At 44.7% G+C, this 22462-nt stretch overlaps 2 protein-coding genes across 5 annotated transcripts in view; one reads left to right on the top strand and one right to left on the bottom strand.

Annotated features, from left to right (window-relative positions):
• Window positions 1-12: 12 nt before the first annotated feature.
• On the top strand, window positions 13-19542 carry eya (eyes absent). Of its 3 annotated transcripts, none has more exons than NM_078768.4 (5): window positions 13-540; window positions 14037-14083; window positions 16660-18414; window positions 18477-18721; window positions 18798-19542. In NM_078768.4, the coding sequence occupies exons 1-5, from the start codon at window positions 487-489 to the stop codon at window positions 18977-18979; spliced, it is 2283 nt and encodes a 760-aa protein (NP_523492.1). In that variant the 5' UTR covers window positions 13-486; the 3' UTR covers window positions 18980-19542. The 3 variants fall into 3 exon arrangements, with proteins under 3 accessions (NP_523492.1, NP_723188.1, NP_001245913.1); NM_164693.2 differs by lacking the exon at window positions 13-540 and adding an exon at window positions 10878-11160; NM_001258984.1 differs by lacking the exons at window positions 13-540; window positions 14037-14083 and adding an exon at window positions 16480-16566.
• Window positions 19543-19992: 450 nt separating this feature from the next.
• Window positions 19993-22462, bottom strand: part of CG31637 (uncharacterized protein) — a 28350-nt gene continuing 25880 nt past the window's right edge. Inside the window, exons 2-4 of one of the 2 annotated variants that reach the window (NM_135199.3) lie at window positions 21439-21621; window positions 21169-21370; window positions 19993-21106 (exon numbers count right to left, since the gene is read on the bottom strand). In NM_135199.3, the coding sequence (NP_609043.1) occupies window positions 20975-21106; window positions 21169-21370; window positions 21439-21621 (517 nt within the window). In that variant the 3' untranslated portion in view covers window positions 19993-20974. The remainder of the gene's footprint in view (window positions 21107-21168; window positions 21371-21438; window positions 21622-22462) is intronic. The other variant, NM_001298748.1, reaches the window with a different exon arrangement.

Raw genomic sequence — 22462 nt, 5'->3', positions numbered from 1 at the left:
TCGACCAAGTCGAATCAGTTGACACGCAGCTTTATGTGACATTCGTGGCGAAAGCGGACCACCATAAACCACGAAGAGCACTCAATCCGCCCGTCGGCCCAGCGCTTAAACTGAAATAAACGCAACGAGATACAATTTACATCTTTCAGATCAATTTGGCACAAATTAATTGGCGAAACGGAACTGCTCACTTAACGCAATTTAATGTCCAACGTTTGTGTCGCGCGCATCGTGATAAAAATAACACAATAGGCTCAATTAATTATCAATCAGCAACTCAACACTTAAAATATCGACTTGTGTGTGTGGTGCATTTCGAGTGTGTATAACTTCTTTATATGCTTGTGAAGTCCACTTAAAGCCCATCTGCCATGGAAGAGCATCCCTTCCAGTGGGCCATTTGACATTTCCACTGTGCCAGGAGACGCCGTTCCAGGCATCGAGTGCCGCAGGAACAGCGACAGGAGCAGCCACAACACTTGGAATATGTTGTATAATGTGCCGTGCTATCAAAACTTCTCAACGCTGGATTACTACAAAGTAAGTTGAAAGATCTCAATTAGCTAACCGAATATCTGTGGAAGTTTTAGTATGTTGGGTTTTGAATGGATGTATATCTCATGTATTTACGGCAGCTACAAATTCCTGGACCACACGCATATTGCATAACTCGCACAAAGTATATTTCACCTCAAATTAAAACCCGAAGAAAGAAGCAAAATCCTAGTCAATTCCTAGAGCTATTCAAACCTGACTCCTGGTGCTCTCAATCATATTTTCCACATCAAGTGCGCATAATTGCTATCCTTTAATGCGTTCCTCTAGCTCCGAAATGGCCAAAATGGTAGCAGTTGATCGTGAGAGATAAGCTCACTGTACAGTGAACTGTAAGAAATCAAAGATGCTACTACGCATTTGCCCAGTGCTGATCCTTTAAATGCAGGACACAATGCAGACAGTAGTCAAAAGGGAATTTTCAGCTTAAGTGCGCACAAAGGGCCACAGTCAGATATCCAGATATCCTGTCGATCGAGAAGGAATCATTTGACCAGAAATAAAACCGCAAAAAGGATCAGTTTGAGAAGGCACTAGGTCAAGGGCTGTAACTCAATGGAAGGTAGAGATCTTTAGATCGGAATTTCTGCTGAATCCCGCTTTGATTGACAGTTGTACGCTCATTTCCTATCCTTCTCTGCTTCTCTGTTAAGTGAGTTCCATTCCACATAATCGTGCCCTCGTTGCCAGACAGCTCCCTCACAACTCCGGCGTAACTTGAGCAAACTTTTCGGGCAAAGCAATTTGCGATGTGTTTGTCTCGTTGCCAAGGCAAACAGAACACGGCTTTTTCCTGCCAGCGGCCATCCAAAATGGCTACCGTCGATGGCGGCCGGAAGGAAGAAGCAGAAGAAGGCAGAAAGCCAAAAACGTCAGAGATACAAAAGCGTCAACTGCCGCCATTTTTTTTCCGGGTATCTATTTGACAGCATCGGAGACAACACGAAAATCTCATAAATGGGAATGCAAAAAAGGACGAGCCATTAGCAAATAATTTCAGCGAAAAACATTTTATTCGGCATTGTTTGGCGAGCTGGAGGGAAAAAGACGGCTACACACGGTGAGTGAGTGAGAGAGAGAGAGAGAGAGGGAGAGGACAGGCAAATGCCGTGAGGATAATTTCATTGAAATTTGAGTAGTCAGAAAGGAGCAGCAGAGAATGTACAAAAGGACAACGCCGTGCAGATGCCTTGCGCTTTTCGTTTTGCCATTAAAACAACAAACAATGCAGGCAGGAGCGGGACAGGATCAGGGGTTTCAACTGGGGGTCCTTCAGCACCTCATCCCCCTCATCACCGTTTCGGGATTTTGCGCTACCCGCAGGACTTCTCGCTCTGCGGGTTCCCAACGATAGCTAGCATTTCAATTCGTTTCTCGTTTGTGGCCGGGCTGCTCCATTTCAGCCACGCCCTGGGAATGTCCCAAAAATTAAAATTAAATGCAAGGGGGTGGCCTATTCGCTTGAAGCTCATCACATTATTTCCCCAGGCTCAAATGCCTGGCGACATTTTTACAAAATAATCTGTGAATCTGTGAGTCCAGGCATTACATCTCTCATCTCCCAGCTCTTAATCCGCATTGTCCTTCGGCTTAAATGGCAAATGTTTGTCTGGGGCGTGGCACAGGAAGTGCAACCATCTCTGTCTGGAAGGGATATACATACACCTACATACCTGTTCCCGTTCGAAGTCGAGGAATTTATTTGGGTTTCTGCCACTTCAACAAATGAACTTGTTTGTTTGTTTACTCAAAAGTTTCGCCAGCGCTGAGTTGGGCGCGATTTCAGTAGCCATGGTCGAGACAAAGTCAATAAACAAACTTGAAGCTCGAATTGGAAACTCTTCTTTGGATACTGGCACGAGTTCAATTCGATGATGATCTGCTTGATCATTTCGATTTATTGTACGGGGATTTATGGTGATATAGAATACTGTAGAAGAATAAGTTTCCTTTTCCAAATCAACTTAGCTATATATAGCTAAGCTATATTATATTATTATTATATTATATTATATTAGCTATATCACTTCCTGTAGTTTTTGTCAAAATTAATTTAAAAACTTGCTCATGCTTATCGCTCGCCTTTCGCCTGACATAATTCCATTGACATCAGCCGTGAGTCCTTGCTGTGACGTCATATCCGAAGTCTAAACCGCAGAATGTATGGCATAAATTTGCATGCATCATTCTTGAATTACAGCACTGGAAAAAGGGCGAGAAATGGAGAGGGTAGGAGGAGGAGGAGGCGGTTTATCCCTTAGGCTCCTGCTCGAAGGACCTGCTTTTTGTTCCAGTTTCACCAGAGGCTCGCATAATCCGCTCAACTGGCGACGCTGCTTAGTCCTTTTATCCTGTTTTATGTCGCCTGTCAGCAGATGAAGACGTGGAACGGAAAATTAGAGCAACCTGCCTGATGGATGGATAAATGTCCCTTCCTTTCCGCTGGATTCCGATCCTAATGCCCTCTAATGATTACAAATATTTGTACCTTGCTGTGGCCATTTTAAGAGGGATTTGCTTTGTCTGCTCTCTCCAGCCTTGTGACTCATTGTTGTCTCCTGGTCTAAATTTGAATGGTGGCAGATACAGAAATAGCCCAGTCAAATGCGAAACGTCTGTACGCAATCAATTGTCACTTTCGACAGCATATTTTGAGCCAACGTGCGTCTATAGATAGCCATCACTACACTAAATATAGTGCCCAACTCTTTCCTGGCCACCAATTTGGTGAATAATTTGGAATAGATCACCAAAACATTGACAGTGGGGCAACATCTAATGGTTGTCAATTAGAGCTAAACATCATTGTTGAATAAGTAAAATGAATTACAAGGGGATTTGCCAATAAAAACGGTTTAGCTTAACTTTAAACTATGACAAACTATTTGTCTCAAATCCCCCTTTTCAAATTCACAGCTTACTTTTGAGAAGCTTCTTGAAAGCGTCTTTCAGCCCGTTTGTGGCTAAATCGAGAAGTATTATTCGTAGAACCACCATGTGATGGAGCAATACACCTCAGTAGCGACACGGACACGCATCTGTCACATCAAAAGCCGCGGGCATCTTACAACGCTCCGGTAATTGGTGGGGCCGGATCCGGGTCTGAGTCTTTTTCCGTGGCTGCCTTCGCTTACAGGAATTCTTGGTAAAATCGAAGGGAAAAATAGATGCGAACGGGAGCCAAACAAATGAGCGAAAGTGCGACGAAATGAACTTGTCATAATTATTTGACAGTCAGGGTAAGTGGGATGCTGACTCTGCCCAGCGGCACATTAACCAAAAATTGATGTAAAACATTTTGCCGATGGGAAAGGGGTGCCATCGCCATTGGCATCGGCATCGGATTCGGTTCACTTTGATTCCACGTTTCGGTGTCACTGCCAGCGGGTTGCGGGGTCAAGTGGTCGCAGCCTGTGAAAACAAAACTTGCGCCTCATTTCCGGTTCAATCAAGTGGCAGACAGCTTGGAGCATGATAAGACTCCTGCCGGCGACTGTGACTCTCTGCGCCCGGTTTACTTAGGTGTGGCTGTTGTCAGTCAAAGGCGCAGACAGCCAGCTGCCCTCCTTGTAACCCCATCCCATTCCAAGCGATCCCATCCCACCCAAAGCCCCTACCAATTAAGCGGTTTTTTCCGAGACAAATTTGTGCGACCTTTGACTTTACGGAGCGAAATGAGAGGAACGGGGATAGCATTACTCGTTAGCAGTCGTGACAGTTTTTCTTAGATTTTTTCATAATTTTACCACGAATTTTTTCCTCGCCTGGCCTCGTCCCCAGCAATTTTCCAGGCAGTCTCACACAAAAAAAAAAAAATATGAAAAAAAAATATCAGATTTCCTCGTTGCACATTTTTTCCATCCATTCTTCGGGGCTTGGGAAAGTGCAGCAGCAGTAGCAGCCTCCGAAATCCGGACAATTGGCAGCCAAAATGCCAACAAACAAATCATTCACATTTCGTCCATTGATTGGCGAGGCGGTAAAGCGAAATTCGATATTCGGGATCGTCTGGATGGTCCGGAGGGAGGGAGGAGAGAGGTGGTAGATGAAAGTGCTGGCAGGGATGCAGCGGCAAGGGTCCAGGGGCTTAGATCCCGGCACCATCCTCCGATTTCCATAGGGTTTCCGCACCGATTCCGGTTCGATTCCCAGTGACGAGCGCACCTGTTCCTCCACCGCCGCGAAAGTTGTCCCATCAACAGTTGGTCGCACAATTCAGCTTTACGCTCTTCCAACCAAACGGGTAATACTATACGTATTTCCCTCAATTCGGTCCGGCCTTGCCGCTCTATTTTCGACGTTATTAAGTTTAACGGAAATAATCAACTATTTGCCATTTTTTATACCCATTTATAATAGTTAGAATTTCCACAATTGTCGAACGGCTGCCGCGCAAAAGTTACAATAAATGTGGCCAAGGTCTGAGTGATGAAAATGATACGCGGCAACTTTAGGGCTGCCACATATGGTGTAAGTGTAACTGATAGTTCAGCAGGGTATTCGGTTGCCGTTTACCATTTTACCAGATACCAGTTGCCCAAGTCCAAGTGTTGCACAGTTGGCACAGTTTGCGGTGCGCCATCAGCCGCAGTGTGGAATCTCTGCCTTAAACTCGGTAGATTCATCGCAGAAATTAACTTAAAGATTATTTTATTAAGGGATGAAATAGAAAGGCTAACAATACTGAGAAAAAAAAGAGTTATTCATTTATTTTCCCAAAAGTACCCTGTAATCCGAAAGACATCGTTAGCGCTCGCCCAATCTCAACTCAACTTTATAATTTACAATACTGTCTTTCCTTCAACTTAATTATTACAAGAATGAAAGGGTTGAAGCGCAACTCAAAGGGTTAACAAGCAACTTCTTCAGCAGATATACTCAAAGGGTTAGCAAGGCGAACTTCTTTAAGGGTTGTTCCTCACCTAGCAATCAAAAGTTTTTAATTAACAAACAATGCAACCGATTTTCCGAAAAAGTAGTGTAAATAATTTGCAATGATTTTTTAACCCAAAAGGAAGTTTTCATTGAACCCGATCCGTGACATCTTGAGAATAGGTCAACATTGTTGTTTAATTAGAAGACAATAGCTGTCAATAGCTTATTCCGGACAGTCAGGATTCCGGCTCACCATGAAGGGAGTTGGGCCGGAGTCAAAGGTTGTTGGCTAATTGCAAGGCGGGGTTCTTGTTTTTTTTTTTTTTCTTTTCGTTTGGCGAGGGGTTGGCGAATGTACTGGCTGGTACCAACGGCAGGACAGCCAGCTGTGAAAAAATCTTATCCACACTCGATCTTAATGACTACTTAAACAGCGACAAAGCCAACGCCCAACCCCACTCAATCCCCGGGTTGCAACCCCCTGTTCCGGGATCCAGATCGGCTCAAGTGCGGCACTTGAGGCAGCTGTTTGGCACTCGGGATGACTTTAATTTAAGCCCTGGGGTGCCATATATATGGAAACCTCAACATTAATAAGTGTTAATAATTGTGCGTAAGCGTGTGTGTGTGTGTTTTTTTTTCCAACTGCGTTGACACGCCCCCAACCTCCCGAAAGCAAGTCTATAATTTCACATCACTTTCGCCACTGTTTTTGTGGGGGAGTGATGGGCGGCTGGTTGGGAGGACAGAACCGAGCCGGCGAACTGAGACCGAGTTAGAAAGTCCGTCCAGAGGAGCGTAACATGGATAGGGCATGGGTATTGGATTACCAGCGTCCCATGGCATTCGAATCCACCTCCGTGTCGGGCGGCGTCGTCCTCCTCCTCCTCCTGCTGACTCCGGAATACGGATGGTTATGGCAACGGACGGATCAGCAACCGAAACAGCATCCCTGGGGGTCTCCAATGATTTGTTGTTGCCCGCGGACAAGTTTACAAATTCAATTTGTCAGCGATGCCTTAATGTTGTTGTTTTCCGGACGGGGCGAGTGGTTGCAAGCACCATTTCATAGGCCTGGCAACGGTTAACCCAAGAAACAACGCAGCCAAATTGGCGGAACGTGCGAAGGGCGTCGACTACAGCATACCCAGTAAGCTGGATTCTGTGATCCCTAGGGCAGCATACAAAAGACGAACTTATCTAGTACATAAATAAAAGATTTAAGAACGCATTTGATTTAATTTGAGAGTTTTAGAAGATTATCATATACCCTGGAGCTTACTAACAATACTTTTTTAGTTTATAATTTATAATTCAATTCAATATATCAACAGGAAGAAATCTGTCACTACTTATCTGCCTTGGGTACCATTGTAAAATGCTAGCGATATTGTGCTGGCATGCCAAAGCCACCCCTAGTCGAGCACACCCTCTTACCCGATACCCTGTGTTACCCACCCGGTAAAAGCATATGTTTCCATTGCATACTTGAGGGCGCATTTGATTAGAGCCCACCGAGGCGTGAGTATTTAATTTTGTTGTTCGTTGTTGGGTCGCTGCGCGTTTTGACACGCGCTAGTCGAGAGCACGTAATTAAATTAATTAGAGAGCCGTTCCCACAGGTAAACCTCCACATCCACCCACTCACCCATCCACCACAATTCGCTTCGGTCCAATCCAATCCATTCTGCCACCATTCTGCTATTCTGTACTTCTGCCGTTCTGCGGCAGTTTTGATGCTCATTTGCAGTGACAGGCGACACACTTCGCTCGGTGGGTGGCCCAGTCGGCGGCAGGTTGATGGGTGGTGGGCTGGGTGGCGTTGTGCGCCGGTTGCCAGGAGAACACACACATAGAAGCTGCTCGGCTTTGGGCTTCGGCTTTACCTTTTAATGAAATTCCTAACCAATGTTTGCTTCGCCTCGGTCACTATGGCGATTCACATCCTACTCCGTTCCATTCTCCACCTCCTCCTGACCCCCATCAGATGTGCATACTTATGTACATATACGTATCAGTCGGAGATCGGCACGTGCCTGGAACTGAAACACAGGTTCCGCATAATTTTTCCCAAGAATGAAAGCATAAACGAACCGTTTCTCGCCGACCCTGGTGGCCATAATAATCGGCTCAATCATAATGAACTGGATGCCTCATTCTGGTGCAAGTGCAATTCCCGACTCGGTTTATTTTTGTATTCATTGTTTTTTTGTTTTGCTTTTTATCGGGTGTATCAAGACCCAGCCAAACGCCCACATACTCGTAGACCACTGACCAAGTCTTTGTTTAGCTTTGCCATCCGATCGACGGCTCCCTCTGGCCTTGTTGATTTATAAAATCCAAGTTTATGTTCATATTTTTTATAGAGCCAGCACAGTAGTTCGTTTTAATGATCTTCGACCCATAAAATGGCCTGTCAAAATTATATATTCGGCTAATGCGCCTTGTGCTCAGTTGTATAGGAAACACGATTTTTGTGTGATTTACGATCGATTTGAGGCGAGTCGATTCGATTGATATGGGATCCCTGCTGCAACAGCTGATCGTCTGGAGTTACCCTATAAATATTTGTACAAGTGGGAAATGTGTTTTCCATAGGAAATGCAATACCTTCAGATTGGCTGTTGACTTTTCCATTTATTTCGCAAGTTTCTGTGGAAATAAACGAGTGACAAGCGGACCAAGGAAAGTTCAGTGCGCTTTTGTCTATGAAGCGTTTTAATTACCAAGCCGTTTCATTCAAGATTTTTAGGAATTGAAATCCCATGTGCAGTTCCCCTTCGGAAGACCAGCTACAAAACGAAAAAACCCCAATCCAGAAATCTGCATACCAAACCTCTTCTGGGCATTACTTCATGCAAATATCGCTGCAATTTTTAGCTCCATGGCCTGCGCTTTTTATCGTTTTGTTCTCTATTTTATAATATATGCGGTCAGATCTCCATGGCTCAGCAACATTTTTTTCGAGGGGCAGAACGATGAATGCCTCAGACGCTTGGCATGTGCTGACAAATGTGAAACTTCCCTAATCAGCATGGCATGGAAGAACTGACCCAATTCGTGGGCTCGCCAATCGAATGACGCATTCCTCGACGACTTTTGAACCGGAGAACCTGAGCTGCGTCGCGAAGGGGGTGGAGGGGCAGGCCACACTGGGCATCCAACCAAATGACAACGGACAAGCAATTCAATGTCCCAATGCTGGCGTAGCCAAATCCAAGTCCTTATCTAGATGTCCGGCGAACAGTCGCCCAGATCAAGTTGTAAGAATGCGAACATGGCAACAAATGTGCTCGACTCAGGTGTTAAAACTTTTGCATTAAAATGGCGCCCAACGCGGAACGGACACAGGCCTCTCGATCCCAAACCATGTGGCCCCCACTTCCTTTGGCTGTGTAAAATTAATACTACACTCGGGGAGGTCCAGCCCGATCAAAACTGAACGTAAATCTTAAACACTTTCGAGTTCTACCCTGCCCCCGTGCGATTCTCTGATTCTCCGATTCACCGACTCCCTGATTCTCCATTGTGCAGCAGGCTTTTGCAGTCGCACGATCAGCACGTTCAGTTCCGAGGGGATCTGCTGCTTCAAGGGGGAAACTGGGATGCTGGATGGTGGATGGTGGATGGTCGACGATCGGCAACCGGTCCACGACAAATGTGCCAGTCTCAGCAACAAGCCAGGCCGCAGAAATATCTGCAAATGCAGCGAATTGTGCGCAGATTTGTTTACAGAAGACTCTCCGAGTGGCAAACTGAGGGAAGACGGATTATCGTGGAGGGAGGAGCACCATGATCATCGTAGATATAATTGACGACATGTTGTCTCACGATCGTGCTAAAGCGATTAAAGCTAATTTAATGCCCGACTCGGAGATTCACTGCACCCAAAATGTATCCACCAAGAAGTGCACTCCCTCACTTTGAGGTCATGCTCGATTTTCTCTGTGGAAAGCCTTAACAAAATGCCATAATCAAATTTCTAGCTTCACTTTTGTTATTTCTTGTGGCTGAATTTGTTGTGGGATCGAATGGGCTCATTGTCGGAATTCCATTGCAATTCTATTGCATGTGTGCATGTCGCCTATTTACTTAAATGCACTTGTTTCACTTGCTCACTTGTAATTACATCCAGGCTTTTAAGTCAGTCTCTGTTGGGCCAAAAATCAAGTGTTGAATCAACATGAATTGTTTAGCACACGATTCAATTGTTTCGTCTCGACGGAGACGTATAAATAAATAAATACGAGACGGCCATGAAATATATATTTATTAGAATAAAAAATGTTAACCGCTATCGGTTTATGACAACTGTTTGTTTAATTGTAAAATATATATTCAGGAGAGGTTTAAAAGATATTTTACAAGTTGCCTACCTTAAAGCTTAACTCTTTTACTAGAATTTCATTTGGATGAAGTTTCAACACACTTTAAAATTTATGTGCTCAGTAATTTGCCAGAGCTGCCCCAATCAACATCAATTGGCTGCCATACTGTCTGAGCATTCTAATTCATTTAATCGAGCTCATTAGTGGCTCTAAACCATCATGTTTATGCTACCCAATTACCATCGGAAGTGATTCACTTCTGCATGGACGGAGAGATAGCCCTGTGATTTTGATTAGATGCCAATTTGTTTATGGCACTCACTAATCCGTCCACAGATCGGATATCCCATATACCATATACCATTTGCCATATTCCATATACCATGTCCCGTATCGGTTTGATTATGCCCAGCACACTTCGGCTCGTCTTACATGAGCATTTCGATTTTTGGGAGCTCCTTCTCTAATGCGTTACGGATCCATCGAACCCAATAAGTTTTAGGCGTTTTAAATTACCCGATATTCGCGTTGCGCGTTTTACGATTGCCATTAAATTTGCTGGCGGTTACCATTGAACAGGCCGAGAAACTCCAACTGATTAGCTTATTAATTTGTTTTATGTGCTCGAATGGTGGCGGAGTTGTTTCGAATTAATTTATTAATTTATGCGCATAGGAAAACCAACTTTTCAGTTGGCGTTCGCCCAGCGGCAAAATCTCATTCACAATGGGCATTGTTCGCCCGCATCCGAGAGATACTTACCAAAAAAAAAAACTAACATAATACAGAGAAAGAAACAACAAACTTTGAGGAAAAGTGGTTTTCGACCCACCCCTGTGCGATATTCTTGGCCCTTCGATTTGGGGAATGGGAATGGGCGGAGTCTAGGCGCATTCTCTGGCCGGCGGAGGGAGCGAGAGAGGCTGCTCCGAGTGCGCACCGCTCACACGAACTCGTTTCGAGTGCCGAGATACATTTAGCCGGTACGAATACGAATCCAAATAATCCGAGCCAGGGATTTCCACTCAAGCAGCGCCGCTGCCGCTTCGCTGCCGGCGTCGCATTGAGCCACAAAAGTCGGCTGTTTCGGTGGTTCAGTCGATTCGAGCCACTCAAAGCGAGCGCTACGGGAACGGTCGATCCGCCCGAAGTCGCAGATAAAAAACCTACCAGATACATTTCGTTCGTTCTGAAACGCTATAACTAAATATATATTCGATTTCAAAACATCGACCATACATTAACTACCTGAAACGGTCGAGTTCACTACCCCGCCACGCGTGTGTGTTTTTGTGTGTGTTGCAAGTGAAAGTAATCGCAAGTCCACAGAATGGTCACCCTAATGCCATACAACTACGCTGCCCCGCGATGCGGATTAATTGACAAAATGATCGAGCCAAAGGTAATCACATAGTCGTAGTGCTCTCCTCGCGAAGCTTTAAAAGTGATGTGGTTGAGATGGCTGTGCCGTCGGTTATTACTATTACTAGTATTGCTAGTGTTATGACTATGATGACGGCGGTAGCTTCCTTGGTGGTTGCGCCTTGTGGGGCTTCACCTAGTCGGGGAGTAGTATCCAAAAAGTGAAACTCCATGGCGAGATAACGCTTCGACTCTCATTTATCAAGCCTGGATGGAGTCTAATATATGTACGAACAACAGTTTAGGATGCTTTAAGCTGATCTATTGGTCGGTGTGATATCATAGCACACTTCATATATAAATCTAGTCCAGCTTGACAACTAAGTCGTGTTCAGATGCTATTCGATTTCATAAATCTAAGCGAATAAGTCGTGCAAATACACTCGAAGAAATACAATTTCATTGGGTTGCTTGAAAATGTATGGAATGTTACTCATTCACAGAGGATTATCAATTTTATAGACCCATCCTGCGAAGAAAAGCGCTTTAATGACTGCTCATTGTTGGGAAATCGTTAATGGGGATAAAGATTATGGGCACCTGACCAAAATTTTATTACAACGCATTAATCGGCTTAACTTTTGGCTGTGGGGTAATGAAGCAAACAAGTTGAGTCCCAAAAGGTCATTAAAAACGCTTAATAAAGTGCCGAAATAGTGACAAACGTTTTTCCAATTCGCTGCTGATGCATTTCTCCCATCAAATTACCAAAGCCTTTTCATTCACTGCACGCTTGCGATGCAAAGTCTGGCCGAGATTAGCGTAAAGTTCGTTTCCCGACGATTTAATGGAACGGCATTCTCCAGGCTTTTATGGGTCCCTAAACTACGGCTAAGACAAAGTCGGATCGAAGGAAACGTGACGAACGTGGAGTGGCCGGATGGCCGGATGGTTAAGGCGAAATATTAATAGAGCATAAATTACAGCTCTAGTGGGTCTCTGGGTGCCGGCTTTATGGGAATTTAAAGAGCCTGGCCCACAAAAGCCAGAGCTGGGCTACGGCATTCGTCCAGCGGCATTAATCACATTTTAATTAAGTTTAAGCCGTAATCGTAAAAATTAACACGCCATAATTCAACTGCGACAATACGCGCTGCATGTAATTTATGACAAAGAGAATTCACATCGGTGTGCGTGTGTGCGAGTGTGTGGGGGGGGGGGGGGCGGTGGAGGAGTCGAAATATTGATTATGGCCACTGCGATTGACACTTGGCGATTGTTGATTATACTACCACGATCGTGGCCCAAAACGTAATTAACGTGCCAAAGTGTTAAGGTGCATGGGATAGGTCCCATGCCATAGCAGCCCCTTCCTTCGATTCCACTTCGTCCACCAGAAGATACAAATTTTCCTCTTGTTTATTTTGATTTTTATCGCGGGGACTCGAGGGGGACTCAAGGGGGCTCAAGGGGTTTGTAGGGGTCTTCGGGGTCTTAGGGCCGGGTTAATAAAAAATTTGTCGCCGTCTTCTTGTCTTGTCTTTTGTTTGCCTGCCTTTTTGTGACCGAGTGTGTGTGTTTTAATCTTCTTCTAAAGCAGCAGAAGAGACAAAGAGATTACGATCACAGGAATTTCGTTAAAGATGCCCACAAACAGGTCTTTATACCACATATCTCCCACTCTTTTCCGCAGCTGGAACCAACCAAGCCGGCCCAACCAAAACCCCCCCAGATACTGATTCGAGTGTTGTCTGTGTTAATGTTTACGTTGTCAGCTTGTGCCATAAATTAGTTTAGTAAAAGGTTGCATTTGACTCTTCCCTTTCCCCCCCCCCTTTTTTTTGTTGGCCCCTCACCAGCTCACTTTTGCATACAACTTCGGACTCGAATTCGGTTGCTCGTGCAGCACGCAATCCTGCAGAATTCGCGACCCGAGATCGCAACTCCAATGCGCAGCTCATCGAAACGCTACCGTTCGGCAATCTGTCCGCTTGTCCGCCGCTGCGCATGCGCGTGTTCCCTTGGTCCGTCGACAAATCTGAGCAAACTGCGTCCTGCTGCCCCCCACCAGATCACCGGATGATGGACAGTGCGTGCGTGTGGTCATCTCGCCGGACGGCAGAAGCTGTCAACCGAAGCCGCTCAGCTTTCGCTCCCTTCCCGCCCTTCTTTTTTTGTTTTTTTTTTTTTTTGTTTTGAGGGACTTCTTTAGGGGTGGAGAGGCGCACAAATTCCAGCACCTGGGCTTGCCGCGCCCCTTAGTCCGCCTTCGATTTATCTGGCTTCCGTTCGATTTGCATACATGTCTTCTTAAGGGGCGTTTTTTTTTGACCATTTGTCAAAATCATTCTGGCAAAAGCTGAATTGTCAAAGCTTTATAAATATAAAACATAGTAAGTGGATGTAAAGGACGTTCTATTGTATGCCTAGAGACACAATCTTTCCTCGAAAGTCTGTATAGTTAAATGTCATCTTTGTTCCATCTAGCCATTTTGCATCCTTATCGAAATCCGCTGCCACCTGCTGCTTTTCCGAGCACTACCACCTCCCCCCCCCCCTTTCCGACTTCCCCTCCAAATGGCGCCGCACATCCGAGTAACAGTTGAGTTAAACTTTTTCCCACGCACAAGCTCGGGCAGCGAAAATCGCTTGGCGCAGCAGCAAATGGCGATTGCGAATTATGTAAAATTTGCTGTTTTCTTTCGCCACTCGCACTGGATAACCCAAATAGAGTTTCAGGCGGTGGAAGTGCCGAGCTCAGCAGGGCGATTCCACGCCAGACGCTGAGGTGTGAGTGCGTCCGCCTTGTTTATAAACAAATTCTTTCCAGGGCCGGCGAAAATCCAAAAAATTCACAAAAATTAACATTCAGTATAAGTATATATTTTAATGTGATTTTCTTCACTTTTTTTTCAGGTTAAACGTCCCAAGACAGACCACACGGATACACATGAACGCAACCGGTAGGTTCAAATAAAATAAAATATATATAAATATACTTATTCATAAACATGTAATTTAGGTACTTTTATGAAATAGATTTCTTAAAAGTGTAATATGTTCTAACTAAAACACATATAGGGGAAATAATAGTTTGCATATATTTATAGGTTGAAACCTAAATTATGAGTCTTTTACCAACTTGCTTCCCAGGATCCTGAAGAAAAAGGTTTCCCTCTCTGTAAGCGTAGACAATTTGTAGCAGAACGGCGAGAACATCCTAACACTTGACAAGAGGCTCACCATTTTCAATTGGTTTCGATTGAAAAGTGGCCATGGTCGGATCGTCGTAAGGGAAGGGAAGTGCACATTTTGCATGTGGTCCACACAACCTGCCACATGCCCCGGCAGAAATTCAAGGAATTCGGTGCACGCTTCCGCTGCGACACTGAAGCGAACCCAAGACCGAAATCCAAAATCCAAAAACCGAAATCCGAAAAACAAAAAGAACCGAAAAGTGTCAGGGCACTTAACACTTGCCAAGGGGCATGGTGGACATCGTAGGGACACGAGGCGGTGCAGGGCCAACTACTTAAAAGAGGCTTAAAGGCGGCAACAGTTGCGGCTTAGTGCTAAAGACCTCTCAACCTCCCTCTTCGATAATTTCTATTATAATATTCGTAAATCTCCCATTGGTCAGCCCATATTGTGAGGAGAGCAGATCTCAAAGCCAAAGTTTGGGTTGGGTTTCCTCCCTCCATTTGGCGCACGCGTCGTTCTGCGCTGGGAAAATGATTTTCCCCCTTTCACCAGCTGCTCCCCTTTTACCATTTTCCCTCTTGTTGTGGCTGCCAGCAAGATAAATGTGGCCCCTTTCCAGCCGAGCGAAAGAATCTCAAGGTGTCAGATTCCTTTGGAAATTGGGCACTTAATTTACCTTCCTATTAAAATTATGAAAAATTGTTAAATATTTTCCAAGCCTTATGGGGGGATGGGGGGAAATCGTAGGCGGAAAAAGTGGAAATATGGTATACGGTATAGTCGAAGGAAGAAAGTGAGGCAGATAAATCATTTGAGTAGAGAGTAATTTAAAATAATTATCCTCCATAGGGAAATAACGCGGTGTTTAAATGATTTTATCTTGCTACTTTAAGATAGAAAATATGGGATTTAATTTGCCAGCTGATTGTAAAAAACTCATCTTAATTGCATCGAAAAGGATTGAATTTCTCCCCCAATTTGTCTCCATTTTTCCCCCAAAATATCGAAAAGCCTTTTCTTTGTTTTCATTTTCCCGTAGCTCTGATTTATTTGACTTTCGACTGCTGCTCAGTTTTATTTGATTTTTAGTGAGCCCTCGTAGATTTTCCAATTTGTCCACTTTAATAATGTCCTACTCGAAAAGCAATAACATCAGAGTAACAGAACAGAAAAAAAAACATCAAAACACAAATCGTTAAATATATGTATATAAAAGAAATATTTGTCGCTCAACATTTGCTGCACACATGGCCATGGCAAGGGAATGGGGGGGGGGATGGGTCAGGACTTGTCCGGGACACTCCGCACATGCCACCAAAAGGCGGACCCAGCGATCCGCTCAAGTGCCCCGCACCGATTCCAAGCGATTCCTCTTCGAGATCCCAGTAAACAACCCGAACAAATCCAGCAACAGGAAGAGGGAAAGAGAACGGCCAGATCGTAGAAAAATATTTATAACACTTGACAAGATTTGGAAGACCTCTTCGCTCGGGTCTTCGACGGGGAAGCACTTGACTTGGTCCAAGTGGCCCGAAGGGGATCGGGGAATGGGCAACCGAGAGCAGAACGACTACGTGCCGTTAATTTAATGGTTGTTTAAAGATTATTGGAAACTATTTTATGTGTTTCCTTAACGAGCAAAAGGTTCTGTGTTTCGGTTCTCCTCCACACAAAGAAAAAATCCTCATGTGTGTTTTGTGTACTATTTTATACTCAATCCTCAGTCGGCCTATTAATAATTACAAATCGTCTTGAAGTCGCTTGAAATTCATCAGTTTCCAATATTGAAGATATAATTACATATTTCTAGCTTTATTTTAGAGTATTAAAAGGGAATCATAATTTAATAATTTGTAATTTAATAACTAGTTCGCTTCGGGCTTTAGCTATTTATAAGCACAATTAAGCTGTAAGTACACGTTTTATTAAACAAATGAGCCTAAAATAAATACTTTGATTTAGCCGCCACCTTTTTGATGGCATATATAAATTAAATTAACCGGTTTTAATATAAATACCTCGATTGATATAATGCAGTCCCAGTGACTCGGTTATTACATTAGTCATGTTCGCCGCCTAAGGATATATTTCATTTGCTAAGAACTCGTTTTTAAATATTCATAAGCATAAATTGTAGAAATTATATAGTCAAGTTCGATTTAAATATCAAATGTGACATTACAATTTAAGTATTTCAGCTTTTGTTATTTGTGAATGAATTGTTTACATTTAAAACGGCTTAAAGGTCTGTGTTTCATTGTATATTCCCACACTTGACACCACCACCCCATTAATTGGCTCACCCACTTATGACGCCTCTCATCTTATCTTCTTGCAGCCTCTGCAATCTGTCACAGCAGCAGCAGCAACAGCAACCCCAGCAGCAACAGACGCATCAGCAGCAACAACAGCAGCAGCAGCAATCCCATCAGCAATCCCATTCCAGCACCGTGTTGGCCAGCAATGGACCCAGTAGCGCCGGTGCCGGCATGGGTGTCGGTGTGGGCGGAGGCGGTGGCAGTGGAGGAGGAGTAGGAGGCGGAGTTGGCCAGTGCAGTCCGCTGGGACTGCCGCCGCAGAGCCAGCCGCTCCAGCCGACAATAGGATCGCTGGCCTCGCTGAGCGGTCACTACTCGAACGGTAATGCCAATCCGAATGTGAACTCGAGCAGCTGCAGTCTGGCCACAGCATCCAGTTTTGCGCAGTCCGCCGGCAGCAGTTTCTCCACATATCAACAGGCTGGTGGCACCAGCGGTGGAGTTTCTGGCGAGGATGGCGTGGTGGGCGGAGCAACTGTGATGTCGCACTGGACGCACGATGGCACTGGCTCGAGTGCAGCGGTCAAGTCGGAGTCCCGCAGCCCGGGCCAAGTGCACGCATCGCTGGACAACGGCTCGGTGGCCGGATCCAATTTGTACGGCTGCAGCTCGGCCAGCAATCCGCTGGACGGAGGAGCAGTGGCGGTCAACTCTTCGGCAGTGGCAGCGGCAGCAGCAGCGGTCTACGACGGCAAACATGACTACTACTACTACAACAGCATGCAGCAGTACACGCCGCCGCCCTTCTACTCCGGATACGGAACTCCTTATGCGGCGGCAACGGCGGCACGGCAGGCCAAGATGGAACCCGGAGCGGCAGCTGCGGCGGCTGCCTACTTGACGCCCAGCTATGCCGCCAGCGGCAACAACAACTCGCAGCTGTACAGCAGTCCGTACGCCGGCTACAACAACTTCGGGCAGCAGGACTACGGCGGCTACTACAACGAGCAGTACGGCAACTATTACAGTCCGGCCAACTACTCACCGTATGCGGTCAGCTCGCCCAGCTCGAGTGCGAGTCATGGACATGGCTTCCATGTGGCGGCCTCCTCGAATCTCTCCGAGAGTCCCACGGACACCCACTCGACGACGCCGGTGCACCAGACCACCCACTCGCCGCACTCCCCGCTCCCGATCTCGCCGAGCACTGGCTCCGGCATTGGCCCGCTGGGCAATGTGTCCGCGGCAGCTGCGGCCGCTGCTCTCAACTCGAGCGGAGGCAGCAGTGTGGGTACCGCCGGCTCTGGGGGCGTGGCAACGAGCAAGACCACGCCCACGGGTAAGACGGGTCGGGCGCGTGGTAGACGCCATCAGCAGCCCAGCCCCACCAGAAGCACTGCCTCGGACACCGGGAACAGTGAGGCGGTGAAGCCACCGGAGCGGGTGTTCGTCTGGGATCTGGACGAGACGCTCATCATCTTCCACACGCTGCTGTCGGGCAGCTATGCCAACCGATACACCAAAGACCACAGCTCCCTGATGACCATCGCCTTCCGCATGGAGGAGATGGTCTTCAACATGGCCGACACGCATTTCTTCTTCAACGAGATCGAGGAGTGCGACCAGGTGCACATCGACGATGTCAGCTCGGACGACAATGGCCAGGACCTGAGCGCCTACAACTTCGCCACGGATGGCTTCCACACGAACACTCCACCAGGCGCCCCGCCCAATCTCTGCCTGCCCACCGGTGTGAGGGGCGGCGTCGATTGGATGCGCAAGCTGGCCTTCCGCTACCGCAAGATCAAGGACATCTACAATAGCTATCGTGGAAAGTGAGTATTGGGGGATGCGCTTTCGGATTCATAGTTTACTAACTGATCGAATGTTCTTCCAGTGTTGGCACCCTTCTGGGACCCGGAAAACGTGAGGCCTGGCTACAGATACGCTCGGAAATCGAGGTGGCGACCGACAACTGGGCCACGCTGGCGCTCAAGTGCCTGAGCATGATCTCCCAGCGGGAGAACTGCGTCAACGTGCTGGTAACCTCCACGCAACTGGCCCCGGCGCTGGCCAAGGTCCTGCTGTTCGGATTGGGCGGCATCTTCAACATCGAGAACATTTACAGTGCGCACAAAATCGGTGAGTTGAGGATGGCGATGGTGGATGGATCCGAGATATAACCAGTTTTTGTTTTGTTCCCTTCCATTTCCCGCAGGCCATGAAACCTGCTATGAGCGGATCGTGACTCGCTTTGGGCGCAAGAGCACCTACGTGGTGATTGGGGATGGGAACGAGGAGGAGACCGCCGCCAAGGCCATGAACTTCCCCTTCTGGCGCATCTCCGCCCACAGCGACATTCGCGCCCTCTACACTGCCCTCGACATGGGCTTCTTATGAAAGGCCAAACTGTAAGGGATTCGAAGCGGTTTTGAGTACAAACAGCAAAATGTTTAATTAATTTATTAAAATATGTATGTGTGTGTGTGCGTGTGAGACAAGCAACAAATGAAAACTGTAAACCAGCGCAAAATAATTTAATTATTTTGTTTAAACATTTATCATTTAACGCCAAGACTTTTTGTATTATATAGTTTTTAAACACCTAATCAACGATCGTAACAATTCTCGCACGAAGTTGTTCAAGTGTATAATTAACAAGTAAATAAATTAACGATATACATACATACGTACGTATTTAGCACCCTAGAGTAGCAAATAATAACAGACCGATACGCATCCTGGCTGGAGAAGCGGAGCAAACACAACAAAAATTAGTTTAAAGTTCTTAGTTTAAAAGCCGAAGCATAATTATAATGAGTATAAATAATTCGACAAAGCCGTAGTATTCAAATTTTAAATAACTATTATATAGCTGCATATATTAAACTATATTTAAAATATAAAACCAAGTAATAAAAGAGCAAATCCAACAGCAACGCACTCTATTAAAGCATAAGCCTGAGCATTTTTTATTGGGAAGGACTATGAGTAATATGGTCTAAATATGGTGATTTGTTCTTTAATCTTTCTTTGATAACTATGTTTTTGCACTAAACGTTTCTTACGTAATGTGTCACATGTTATATAAGAATAAAAAGGAATGGACAATGGAATTAATCCAATTTTGAGTTAAGATATTAATATATTCGGATTTAATGATGTGTAATTTTGTAAACTTACAATGTAAAAACCATTCTGTAGAATACGCATCAATGTATAAGTTTATGACATGAACTCCAGATGGCGCCCTTGCTGTTTTTACGCAGGCAGATTTAACCATTACTTACATGTACACTACATGTTCTTAGATTCCTAAAAATATGCTTCAATTTTTCTGTACATCTTTATGTTTATGTGGAGTTGATCCACAGATTCAGCCACACTACATTTTAGAGAAACACGAAATTATTATTTTTATAATTCATTGTTTATTCAGTTGGTATCTTGCTTAATAAGTGTAATTATGCAAATATTGCTGGATTCTTTTGTTTATTAAACATCCATTTACTCTTTAACGTATCTATCGATGAACTGGGCTTCGTTTCGGAAAAAGAAAACGAACATAACTCATTTATATAATAAGGACATAAAGTATAGTACAATTTAATTACAATTACAACTAAATAACCATACAAATAATTTATGCCTAAGGAAACTTATGAGTAGGAATTGAGTGCCCATTGCTCTTCTTAATACATTTTTATAATTTGAATTTTCTTTAGAAAATTTGTGTCTAAATTGATACTAGGGTAATTTAATTGTTTTTCCAATTTGATAATATTGCACAGTTTTTGGTTTGCCAAACATTGTTGTATAATTGCATCTCGATTAATTTCAAACGTTGTATTTTATTAATATCTCTGTGATACGTTTTGGTTGTTATATGCTAAATCACTGGATTTCATTGTTAAGCCAAATTACAAAAGTTGTTTGCCTAAATAATTTACATCAAAAAGCCAAGTAAACATTCCACTATACGCAGCCCTATTTAGACTAAGTTTTCAGTTATTGTTTGCTTAAGTTCTAGGCCTAAATGTAAATCTGATATTCGACTGGTTTTCGTACCGCTTTACTCTCTACACAAAAATTCGCCAATTACTAAAATTATGCATTTCATATTGTATATTCAGTTTACATATATTATGAACTATTGCTCAGTTAAGTGTGTCTGCGTGTGTAGCAAAAATGTGCCCGCTATGAATGAGTTTTTCACAATGCACAATGCACCCAGTTGCTCCATCCAATCGGTCTATATCTCGCTGCCTTCTTCCGTTCTTTTCATATTTCTTTTTGCTCGCTCAACACGACGATATCACATCAAAATGTACCAAGTAGAAGAATTAGTTATCCATATCAGTTTCTCGTAAACGATCGGCCAGCACTAGGAGCGCTTCACGTGAACGGTGGCGGCATAACCATCGGATCGAAGGTCTGCTGGGTGGTGGAGAAGTTGTTGAAGTTCTCGATGCGGCGATAGCCCCACAAATCCATCGCTTCAGTGCAGACATCCTGGATTTGCTTGATCTAAAATGGGATAGTACCATTATTAGTTAGCTAAACAAAGAAACTTATGAAGAATACATTACCTCTTCTGGCTTGAGATCCTGCATCCAATGGAATGGCGCTGATCTGGAATCTCGATATGTGGAACTGACACCTCCAATGTTGACCTTGGTGTGCGTGTCCAAAAACTCCTCCACTGCAGGATCAAATGGCAAGCCATAGAACTGCAAGATGTCCTGGGTCATCTCACTGGGACTCAAGGATAGGTCCTCATAACGAACAGTCCTGGTAGGCAAAGAAATTGTTATGTTCAACACACAGCCACAGTTTGAATATGAAATGAGATAACTTACCTAAAACGAGACGGATATTTCAGCAACAGCACCTCCGCTGTCTTGTAGTCATCCCGCAGATCCTGGCACACCAGTCGTGGATCCTCGCAGTCCTCGTTGCCTCCGCACCACACTCGATGTCGCCTCGACTGCATCGTACCTCGTGGATCTCGCACCAGCAGCACGATCCGCACGCTGGAGAGACTGCGGGTGGGAGGAGAAACTTGTTAGAATACTCAAAACGAGATTATCATGTGTCTATATACATGTCTATATATATGATGAATGATATATGTAATTGCTGGCGTAATAGTTGAGCGCCGAGCCGTGAAGTTCATTTTGGCACAACAATGGGAGGGAGGGAACCAGCCTGGAATTGGCTTTCAATTAAATCGGTTTAAAACTTCTATAATGAAGCATTATAGTTAGCATTTTCATGGAGCTCGGCACGAGTTGGTTGCGGTCTAAACTCCATGGCAATCCATCGACCAACTGAAAATTGTTTTTAATTACGACACTTAAATGTAGCCCTGTTTCGGTTCCACTCCCATCCTCGCAGCTCAACACTCATTGCGAATGCTAATTTATTTTACGAAAATGTTTTGCCAAAGCGGAAAAAACAAAAACTTGATAAAATGGCATAAGCGGAAACTGTGTTTTCGGTGTCAGTAGGGGGCGTTTGGGAAATTAAAGGGAAACTCAAATCGATATACACGGCTAACAGCAGGCAATGGAAAACCATTTTCCCTCTTTTTTGAAGAAATTTATAATTGGAAGCCAATTTTGCACATCTTTCCCATTGCAAACCAGCTAAAAACATTCGCGGCCTAATTAGCTCTCAATTCTTTGTAGTAAAAACCTAATGCCATAAAAGCGCATCATCAACATCGGAGATATAACCACATGCTGGGGCATCACCATGGAGCTTCAACACCCACTTAACCACAATGCTAATGAGTTTGTGGCGAACTGAGACAATGTAAACATCAAAAGCTGCAACTGCATGCAAATTGTGGCATATATATGGATGTATGTATGTGCATAC

Source organism: Drosophila melanogaster, chromosome 2L (assembly GCF_000001215.4).
Source record: "Drosophila melanogaster chromosome 2L".
Classification (NCBI taxonomy): domain Eukaryota; kingdom Metazoa; phylum Arthropoda; class Insecta; order Diptera; family Drosophilidae; genus Drosophila; species Drosophila melanogaster.
The sequence above is the reverse complement of the archived record's forward strand: the minus strand, read 5'-3'. Positions and strand labels throughout refer to the sequence as shown.